Source organism: Equus quagga, chromosome 11 (assembly GCF_021613505.1).
Source record: "Equus quagga isolate Etosha38 chromosome 11, UCLA_HA_Equagga_1.0, whole genome shotgun sequence".
Lineage (NCBI taxonomy): Eukaryota > Metazoa > Chordata > Mammalia > Perissodactyla > Equidae > Equus > Equus quagga.
This window is the reverse complement of record NC_060277.1, coordinates 112,115,052-112,125,349: the sequence shown is the minus strand read 5'-3', so window position 1 is coordinate 112,125,349 and position 10,298 is coordinate 112,115,052. Positions and strand designations below refer to the sequence as shown.

General features: G+C 63.4%; 1 protein-coding gene across 11 annotated transcripts in view; it reads left to right on the top strand.

Annotated features, from left to right (window-relative positions):
* Window positions 1-9,415, top strand: part of TMC6 (transmembrane channel like 6) — an 18,382-nt gene extending 8,967 nt beyond the window's left edge. For 5 of the 11 annotated variants that reach the window (XM_046676659.1, XM_046676658.1, XM_046676657.1 and 2 more), the window contains 12 exons: window positions 708-852; window positions 1,898-2,053; window positions 2,421-2,572; window positions 2,669-2,750; window positions 2,978-3,075; window positions 3,815-3,910; window positions 4,188-4,263; window positions 5,051-5,184; window positions 5,348-5,524; window positions 5,627-5,705; window positions 7,927-7,994; window positions 8,784-9,390. In XM_046676659.1, the coding sequence (XP_046532615.1) occupies window positions 708-852; window positions 1,898-2,053; window positions 2,421-2,572; window positions 2,669-2,750; window positions 2,978-3,075; window positions 3,815-3,910; window positions 4,188-4,263; window positions 5,051-5,184; window positions 5,348-5,524; window positions 5,627-5,705; window positions 7,927-7,994; window positions 8,784-8,850 (1,330 nt within the window). In that variant the 3' untranslated portion in view covers window positions 8,851-9,390. Of the gene's footprint in view, window positions 1-707; window positions 853-1,897; window positions 2,054-2,420; window positions 2,573-2,668; window positions 2,751-2,977; window positions 3,076-3,814; window positions 3,911-4,187; window positions 4,264-5,050; window positions 5,185-5,347; window positions 5,525-5,626; window positions 5,706-7,926; window positions 7,995-8,193 lie in introns of those variants that run through there. The other 6 variants (XM_046676660.1, XM_046676661.1, XM_046676664.1 and 3 more) reach the window with 5 other exon arrangements.
* Window positions 9,416-10,298: the final 883 nt, after the last annotated feature.

The window sequence follows — 10,298 nt, the reverse complement described above, 5'->3', positions numbered from 1 at the left end:
CTCCATCCATTCATCCAGCTACCCATTTATCCATCACCCATCCATCCATCCATCCATCCATCCTTCCATTCACCCATCCACCCAAGGATATTTCCTCCCTTCCTTCCATCTACCTACACGTTAATCTATCCACCCATCCACCCCACAAACATTTGCTGTGCTTGGCTCAGAGCAGGAAGGTAAATGAGCATATTCCCTGTCCTTGAGGAGCTTGCTATCTAGGGGAGAAGAGAGACCAATGAGGAGGCCAGGAAGATCCAGGAGTTATGGAGCATTGCAGGAGTCAGGCTGGCTTCTCAGGGGAAGTGGCACTTGCCCCAGAGGGGGAGATTAAATAAAAGTGGGCAGGGAAGGAACAGAGGAAGGTGTTTTGGTTATCAGAAGAGGCAGTGCAAAGGCCCTGAGGTGAGCCAGTATCTTCTCCACCCAAGTCTGGGTAGGAGGCAGCCAGCTATGTCAGTGGGGCGTGGAGCCTGACCCCTCTTCCAGCCACTCATAGCTGGTGGGCACTGTATTGGACAGGGCTGATCAGGAGTGGCCGGCGGTCCACACCAGGAGGCGGGCAGGGGCCGTGGTGGGAGGCCCATCTAGTGCTGGGAGGGCTCCTCCGTGTGGGTGGTGGGCTTTGGCTGCAGGGAGTGTCCCGTCTGTCTTCTCCCCGGCCTCTGCGCCCCTCGTCACCCGCTGCCTGGCTCTGCTCCTCCCAGCATGTCCCGCTCTTTTGGGGAGAGCTACCGGGTGGGCAGCACCTCGGGGGTCCACGCCATCACCGTTTTCTGCTCCTGGGACTACAAGGTGACTCAGAAATGGCCCTCGCGTCTGCAGCAGGACAACATCCGAACCCAGCTGAAGGTGAGCTGCGTGGGGACCTGTGGCCCTGCCACCCGCCCCGTGTCCCTGGGACACCAGCCCCAGGCTGCACACTTCCCGCAGGTGGGGCCGCCTCTCGCCTGCAAGCAAGTGTAAGCGCCCACGGCCCTGGACCCCGTGGGAGCCCACGGGAACGGAAGCCTCCGCTCACAGCGGGTTTGGGTGGGTGTGCGTGCTCTGGGCGGGCTTTGATGTCGGCCTGTCCTCCATCCTGAGGGGACTCTGGTGTCTGTCCACCCTTACCCCAGGCTGGAGGACCGGGGGCTGACGCTGTGGTGGGAGAGGGTTAGCTTTGCTCTCAGGGCCTCTCCGGGAGTCCCTGTGTCCTCTGGTCCCCAGCAGGCAGAGGGCGGTGGGGCTGTAGCTGGCACACGCTCCCGGCTCCCCACAGTAGCTACAAGTGAGGAGACTGAGGCACAGCAGTTCAGTCTTTTGCCCAAGGCCACAGGGCTCGAGGGTTGCTGACCTGGGCCATTTGGAAAGTTCTCTGCGTTTCTGGGGTTTCATGCTGCAGGATTTGCGTTGGGGAGCTCATGGCTTTGACCTGGCTAATGGGCCTTCATTGCCCTCAGGAAGCTCCCTGGGTTGACGGGGAGGCGAGGTGCTCTTTGCACCTTGAGGCTCCTGGTCAGTTGGGGGGTACCCACCTGCACTGCAGGCAGGATGGCTCAGGAGGCAGGGCTGGTGGGGGAGGGAGGAGGGGGCGGGTGGGAGAGGTGGGGGCTGGCCTTGGGAGGCAACAGGAGCCCGGGTGGGAGCGGGTGGACACAGCAGGGGGCCGGTGGGCATCAGGGGCGGGGCACAGCCTTGACGCCACGTTTTGTGTTCTCTCTGTGCTTGGAGACAGGGCCTTAGTGGAGGGAGGGACGGGTGGGGGAGTTGGGGGTGAGCAAGTGGTGACCTCTCGGTCCCTCCAAGCCTGCCTGGGTGTGCACTCCGTGTCCCTGTGTGCGTCGTGCGTGTGTCTGCACTTCTCTCTATGTGTGTCTACGCCGTGGACTGAGTGATGGGCTCGCTGTCGCCGCAGGAGCTGCTGGCTGAGTGGCAGCTGCAGCAGGGCCCACGGAGCGTGTGGGGGCGGCTGCGGCAGGTGGCTATCCTGGGGTTCGTGTGGCTGCTGTGCCTGGGGACCACGCTGGGCTGCACTTTGGCCGTCTACGCCTTCTCTGAGCTCATGATCAAGGTGCGGGGAGGGAGTGGGCAGCCCCTGGGGGCTCTGGCTGGGACTGGGAGCCCGCCCAGGGCCCTGTGTGACCTGTGGGATGTCCTGCCTGTCCCCCCATCTGTCTCGCGCTCTCCCCTCCTCGCCTTTTATTTTCTCGTTTTCTTTGGGTTTCTCTTTTCTTTTTCCGACCTGTGCCCCCTCTTCCTGTGTGGTTTGAACATGAGGCCCGGGGTGGAGGGTATCTTGGGGGAGGGAGGTGCTGCCCGCCAGTTCCCACCCCCTCCTTCCGCCCTGTGCACCCCGCCCCGGGGGGAGCCCATCAGTGGACCTGGCCCCATTGATGGGGCGTCTGTGGTGACCACTGCCCCTCCCCCTGCCCTCGCAGAACCCAGTGTCTGCTGAGCGGGAGTGGGAGCTGCTGGCCCTGCCCCTGGTGGTCTGCCTCCTCAACCTGGGGGCCCCCTACCTGTACCGTGGCCTGGCCGCCCTGGAGCGGCACGACTCCCCCATACTGGAGGTATACGTGGCCATCTGCAGGTGTGTGACCCGGTGGGGCAGGTGGGCCTTCCTGGGCCAAGGCCTCTGTCTCCCAGGTACCCCTCCCTCAACCTTCATACCTCTCGTCCTCCGCAGGAACCTCATCCTAAAGATGGTCATCCTAGGGATTCTTTGCTACCATTGGCTGGGCCGCAGGGTGGGCGCCCTGAAGGGCCAGGTGAGGGTGGGCCCGGGCGGTGCGGGGGGAGGCGTCTGGGCCCCTCAGGAGGGGCTGCCCTGGTCCCAGGGGCAGGGGTGGAGGAAGCAGCCCCTCACAGCAGCCCTGCACGCCAGCCCTCACCTGGCTTTATCTGGGCTGGTGGAGAAGCAGATTGGAGGCTCCCAGGTGGGCTGGGGGGAGCAGGGGGGTGGGGGCAGCGGGGACTAAGGCCCCGTCTGTCTCAGTGCTGGGAGAACTTCGTCGGCCAGGAGCTGTACCGGCTCATGGTGATGGACTTCGTCTTCACGCTGCTGGACACGCTTTTCGGGGAGCTGGTGTGGAGGTGAGGCCCCCCTCCCCCCACCCCTCCGTGAGCATGGGTCCCTGCCCTCGTCACCTGGGCTCCCATCCTCGGAAGGGCTCAGAGCATCCTCACCTGCATGCTGGGAGGGGTCACCTGGGAGGTCCTCAGGCCCCTGAAGTGCAGGACCTGACCTCCCAGATGGGGGTCAGAAATCTCCACCCACAGTGGGCTGGGGCTCTTTTGCAAAAGATGGTTAAACTGAGAAAAACACCTGCGAGACAGGATGTAGCCTATTTTTAGGTCGGAAAGGAAAACAGCTTTCAAAATGATGTGTATAGCCGTAGTCTTGGTCTTGTGCAGAGAAAAGAGGGTCGGAATGGAGAGGTAGAAAGTGGGGGGACATTTTCAAAACGCCACGGCAGCCACTGTGGGGGCCAGCGCTGTGGGGGGTTTTATCTCCTTCTTTTTGTGTTTTGTTCGAGAACATACAAATTTATGATAAAAAAATAAGATTTTCAAAAAGCAGTGAAACGTTTGATGCCGACTGTGTCTACACCTGGCTGTGTCTGTAGGTGCTCAGAATAAGGACCCAGATGAAGTCTAGAACCCCCCCAGGGTGGGGACCCCGGGCTGCTGTCCCCCCAGCCTTGCTGAGGGGCGGGCAGGGACGCCAGCTCCTCGTGCCGGTGCCCCAGCTGGGTGCCTGTCTTCCGGGGGCACTGGGGTTGGTCTTGGGGGGGGCCCTCCTGTGTGACCGTCAGGGCTTCCTCTGCCCCAGGTTCATCTCTGAGAAGCAGCGTAAGAAGCGGGGGAAGCCAGAGTTCGACATTGCCCGCAATGTTCTAGAACTGATTTACGGGCAGACGCTGACCTGGTGAGCGTCTTCCACTTGCCTCACGCTTTCCCCGGCCCGGCGAGGGCTGATCCCCTTTCCCCCTCGGCCCTTGGCAAGGCCCAACCCTGCGATCCTGGAGTGGCCCGGGCCCTGAGTGCTCGCCTCCCAGGAGACTCGGTCTGCGCCCGCCACTCTGCCTGTGCCCTCCCCAGGGTCCTGAACCCAGCCTGGCCCAGAGGCCTTTTAGCCGAGGGAGCAGCCCAGGGGTCGTGACTCCACCCTCTGGACTGCAGCCCCTCCTCTCGCCCCTCCCCAGGCTGGGGGTCCTCTTCTCGCCCCTCCTCCCGGCCATGCAGATCGTCAAGCTGCTGGTCCTCTTCTATGTCAAGAAGGTAAAGGTGGCGCTGGGACCCCCGGGGGCGTCGGGGCCTTGCGAGCGAGCGCGCGCAGCCATGGGGCTGTTGGGCTGGCAGACATGAGCTGGGACTTGGGACCTCTCCCCTGACCCAAGTGGTACAGGCCTGGCAGCCCGGGGCCACCCTCTGGGGTCAGTCCCACGTCCCCAGGGGACCAGCTGACCCCCTTCCCCTGGCATCACTGTCCTTGAGGTGATGCCCGGCCTGTCTGGGGCCGTGGTTGTTAGCCGGTGCCCGTGTGTGCTGGGCTGGGGCTGAGGGCTGGGAGGCTGGGAGGCGCGCTGAGCCTCAGGTCCTCCTGGCCGTGGGAAGGACCCTGGCCCTCGGTCCTCGGGTGGGGGCGAGGGGGAGCGAGCTCCGTGGTTAAGAGTCGGGTTCCCCTCCTCGCTGGCCCTCTGTTTCCTCATCTGTGCAATGGGGACAGTGCTCCTGGGGGCAGGCTCAGACGATGTTTATAAAGCACGGGGTGTGGTGTCTGGCCCGGCAGAGACCTCAGTCACTGGAGGTGGCACTGTCAGTGCCGCCCGGCCCACAGGAGCCTGGAGGTTGGCTTTCGGGCTCTTTCCAGCCCGGTGCTCAGGGTCCCAGAGTGTCCATCTCTCTGCGGGGCTGCCGTGGCTGTGGCGGGGGTGGGAGCGAGCCTTGCTGTGTCCTGGGGTCTTGGCTTGGCCGCCTGGATGCACGGCCCCCTCCCATCCCCCCGGGAGGCCCCGAGGGCCTGGGGGGCGGCAGGGCGGTGGCAGAGCGCAGCCTTTGTCCTCAGACGAGCCTGATGGCCAACTGCCGGGCGCCCCGCAGGCCCTGGCTGGCTTCCCACATGAGCACCGTCTTCGTGTCGCTGCTCTGCTTCCCCTCCTTCCTGGGCGCCGCCATCTTCCTCTGCTACGCCATCTGGCAGTGAGTGGTGCCCGCCTTTGGGGCGCGGGGGCTGGAGTCGCCCTAGGACTTGGGGAGGTGCTGTGTGGAGGAGCCTGGGGGCTGTGGTTGGGGGCCGTGGCTCAGGGTGATGTGGAGGTCACCTTTGTCCGGGCTGAGGGTTCAAGCTGCCCTCCTCCCCCAGGGTGAGGCCCTCGAGCATCTGCGGCCCCTTCCGGACCCTGGACACCATGTATGAGGCGGGCAAGGTGTGGGTGCGCCACCTGGAGAAGGCGGGCCCCAGGGTCTCCTGGCTGCCCTGGATCCACCGGTACCTGGTGGAGAACACCTTCCCCATCTACCTGGTGTCGGCTCTGCTGCTGTGAGTGGGGGACGGGGGGCGTCAGAGGACCGGCCCGGCGCACGCCCCTCCCCGCCCCTGGCTGCCGCGGGGTCGAGCCTGACCGCCGTCTCGTCTCCGCAGGGCTGTGATCTACCTCAACATCCAGGTGGTGAAGGGCCAGCGCAAGGTCATCTGCCTCCTCAAGGAGCAGATCAGCAACGTGAGTCCCCCTCCCACCTCCACCCCTTGGGGGGCCACCCGCTAGCTCCCCCGCCGCACCCCCCATGGACCTGGGCTGTTGAAAGCGTTCGTTTGCCAAACCCGTCGTCTTGATCGCTGTGCGTAGTTTGTATTAAGCGGAGATGCAGACCCGAGGCAGCTGGGGGTCCCGTCTGCAAAGCCCCGGCGGGGACGAGGGCTCCGGCGGATCTGACTGCGGCCACAGTTGAGAACAGGCGTTTTAGGGTGTGCGGCCCTGCGTGGGCGCAGACGGTCTCTGTGGGGGTCTTTGAGAAGCTGGAAATGGCTGCTGGATGTCCTGGGGGACCCGTGTTGGTGCATGGACCCTGTTCAGTGCCCTCATTTTGCAAACAAGCGGAATCGGGTTGAAAGCGGCTGGGACTGAAGCGTGTCTGTCAAGCACGTGGCGGTCTGTGGGGACCAAGCCGGGGTGATGGGGGCCTGCAGGCCCAGGGTGCTCCTGCCACCCCGGCTGCTGAGCCCAGCCTGAGAGGAGCCCGGCCTGGCCCCAGACTGTCCCTCCTTCGGGACTCGGTTACTGGGCCTCCCATCACGTTGAAAACCAGATCCTGCTCTGTCGAGCCTGGCTCACCTGGCCTGGCGTTTTCCCCTTCACCCGGTCGCGTGCTGCCCGGGGCTGGGCTGGCTGCGCAGGGGGACCTGCCACTGCAGTGCGTGGTGGGCTCTGAGCACGCCCCTGGGGCCTGCCATCATTCTCCCACCGCCATTTTCTTCTTGTTTTTTCTGGTTTCCTTTTCCTCCTGCGTTCTTCACTTGTGCACTTAATGCTTGAGCCCACTTTGGGGCCGGTGGGTGCCTGTGTCCCCAGGCGTTCACTGCAGGGCTGGGCGGCGGCTCCTCTGCGGCACTGTGCTGATGCTGTGTTACAAAGGACTCGGGGCTCGGGCGCGGGGTGTGGGCAGGCGGGCCCTGCTGCTGGCCACCTGGGGCAGGGCCGCTCCGGCTTTTACGGGGTTATCGATAACGCGGTGCAGCTGACCCAGCTGCCCTGGCTCACACGGTGCGTCTTGCAGAGCTCACAGCGGCCGGAGCTCAGGGCCGGGCGTTCTGGCAGAGCTGGCGGCCTGGCCACAGCTGGTGGAGGCGGCTTTCTGCCAGCGGCCCTCCTGGGTGGGCTGGGGTCTGGGGCACCGGGAATGCATCCTGACGAGACTGCTCTTTTCTCTTTGCGAGGACTCCCGGGGGGGGGGCTGGGCGGGGGGGGGGGGCGGGGGGGGGGAGGGAGGGGTGCTGGTGGCTGCTGAGATCCGTGCTGCGGAGGGGCCCCAGGGCCCAGGCTCAAAGCGTGGTGTGCTTTCGCATTCAGTTGTCGAAAGAGCCCTGAGTTGGCCAGTCCTGGCTCCAGACGTCAGCGTCCTAATCTCAGAACTGAACGTGCCACGTTACGTGGCACAAGGGGATAAGGGTTGCAGATGGCATTTTTGCTCATCAGCTGACCTTGAGACCGGGTGGTGATCTTGGACTGTCCAGGTGGGCACAGTGTAATCACAAGGTCCTTAGAAGTGGAAGAGAGGGGTGGGAGAGTCAGCGTCAGAGAAAGATGTGAGAAAGCCCCAACCGGCCACTGCAGGCTTTGCAGATGGGAGATGGCCCTGAGCCAAGGGACGCGGGTGAACTCCAGAGCGCGAAAAGGCAGGAAAGATTCTCCAGAAGGAACCAGCCATGCTGACACCTTGATTTTAGCCACGAGACCCATTTTGGACTTTAGACCTCCAGAACTGAAAGGTGATGAATTTGTGTTGTTTTAAGCTGCTAAGTTTGTGGTACTTGGTTAGAGCAACAATAGAAAACCCCGTGACAGACATTCTGATCCTCCTTTTATAGGTGGTGACTCTGAGGTCAGAGAGGAGGTAATTTGCCCAAGGCAGAGTTAGTGAGTGGCAGGGCCAGTTGTAAATCGAGTCAGGCTGGCTCTGTGGTCCACGCTGTGCAGCTCATCACATTTCCCTTTTTACCTTGGCCGCTAGGATGCTTCGATCTCTCTCGTGCTCTCTCTCTCTCTATGCCCCCTCCTTGGCTCTTGGTTTTTCCTCGTCCTTATTTTGGTGCCTCTTTCCCCCTTCTTTAAACTTTTTGTGCTTGTGATGTTGAATACTCCTTGTGAGCTCCCTCAAGGGCAGTCTGGAACAGATGGACGGACAACTTCGGTTCTCTCACCTTTTGCGTTCTGGCCTTTTTAGGAAGGGGAAGACAAAATCTTCTTAATCAACAAGCTTCACTCTGTCTACGAGGGGAAGGAGAGGAGCAGGTGAGGGGCCTTGGAGGGGTCGGGGCCACTCTGCGCAGGAGTGTGGAGGGGAGAGGGACCAGGCACTGGACAGGGAGGGACATGGTGTGGAGCTGGGGGGTGGGGAGGGAAGTGGCTGCGGGCTCCCTGGGTGGCCCTCCCGGAGTCCCTGGGAGCCTCTCGTGACCCCCTGCCTGCTCGCCCCTGCCTTCCTCCTCAGGTGTGTGGGGCTTTTGGGGGAGGAGGCAACCTGTTCAGTTTGGTGAGAGGAACACGGCAATGAGAGCCTGTGGGTGGGGAGGTCGAGTGGGGTCCTCATGCCCTTCCCTCCTCTTCTCTCTGCCTCTCCCATTTCTTTACAAGTCGGGGGTGCCTGCCACAAAGGTGGGGGGAACACCCCCAAATGCTGTGTCTCGGCCTTGGGTGGCCATGGGTGGGGCCGGGGTTGCTGCTGCGGCCCCACGTCTCACCCTTCATTTGTTACCTGTGGTTCAGCCCAGGGAAAGGGAGATGAGTTCAGACAGCTTCCTGCTGCCTGGACAGACAGACACACGGGAATACACAGCCCCCCCAACACTCCCCCCGGCCAGGTGGGCAGGCTGAGGTCTGCAGAGACCCCCCGCAGGCAGGAGCCCCCTTAAACAAATGCATCAGAGGGGATCCGAGCCTTTGCCCAGCCCCTCCCACTTCTCTCTAGAGCCTTCTTTACCCTCTGAGGCCGAATGCAGCCCCTGAAGAAGGCTGCTGGGTGTCTGGCCCACCAGGTTGGAGGGACCGCAGCCACCCCTGGCTGACTTCCCTTTGTGGCAGGGTTGGGAGAGCCCAGGAGGCCGAGGTGCCCCCAACATTGCCTGCAGATGAGCGGGACGCCCGGTAGGACAGCGATGTGTCTGGCAGCCCTGTGTCTGCTCACAGCTCGGCCTGCACCCTGTGTCACCCTCCGTCCCCACGGCCCTTCAGGCAGAGATGCTGGCCCGAGACTGCACTGGTCCCTCTGGCTGACCCCGCTTGGACACAGGAGGGTGACAGGACTCTGTGGCCATCTGAGGCTGGGGCTGGAGGGTGGGTGAATGGGACCCTGCCCTGCCCAGACTCTATTTATTCTGATTAAACATGTTTTGCAAAATGGGTTTGTCTCTTGGGAGCCTGGGCCTGCCCAGGTGTGCGCAGGGCCTTGCCCCTGGGCCCACAGCCTGCCTCCCGCTGCCCCGTGGGTGACCTCCCGGCCGAGGTCGTGGGAACCTCAGCCTCCTGCACAGGCAGCTCCTTCAGTTCCTCCTTCTGGCTCTTGAAGGCACCTCCCTGGAGACCACACCAGGGCCCGCAGCCTTCCTCTCAGTAGTCACAGATGCACTTTTGGATGGACGAACGTGAACTGACCACTTCCTGCGGTCACGAGAAGCCCGGGAGACGCCTCGGTGGGGCGCCCCCAGGCCCGGGCTGTTTCAGCACAGATGAAACACGCAGTGGGGCTGCGGTGCCGAGCACAGGGCGCCCTCTGCTGGCCGAGCCCCAGGTGGCAGGGAGGGACCGCGCCGCAGCCTGAGCCCAGCAGGCCAGCGCTAGGGGCGTGTCCCCGGTGCCGGTCAGCGGCGGTGAGCCTTTAGTGGTTAGTGGGGTCGGGGGGCAGGAGGGCAAATTTAGGGAGGGACCTGGGGGGGGATGACATTTCAGTTGTGACTGAGCCAATGGGAGAGGAGCCTGCCAGGCAGAGCGGGAGGGGGTCTGGTTGCTTGTGGCTGTAGGGGTGGCCCCAGGTCCCGCCAGGCTGTTTGAGGAGCCTGTGGGGTGAGGGAGCAGGGTGCAGGGAGGAGGGGACTAGGCTGTCACAGCCCCAGTGTCTCATGTCCGCAGGAGCTGGGCACAGGGCCCTGGGTGGGGAAACGAGATCAGAGAACAACGGGCCCCAGCACTCCTCATCCCAGAGGGGAGCCCGGAAGAGCGGAGCTCTGGCCTGGCTGAGGCAGTGGGCAGAGCCAGATGAGACCCACAGTGGGGATGCCACTGCCAGTAGCGGTGCCCCCAGCTGGGCCCACGCTCACCCCAAACTGTCCCTTTCCAAGGACAGTCCCTCAGTGGTGCTCCTGTGTTTGGCAGAGGTCCAGGGGCAGGTGCCCTCTGTTGACTCAGCTGCAGAGGCTCACCTGGCGCCAGCCAGACTTCTGTGGGTGGGGTATGGCGCCCTCGATGCCCCTGACAGATCAGGGTTCCTGGGCTTGTGGTGGCCGATACCAGCCAGCTGTGCTTAGGGACCTCAGCCAGTAGCTGGCGCTGATCCTGGGTGGCAACTCTTGGCTTTTATCTCTGGGCATGAGCGCCGCTGGA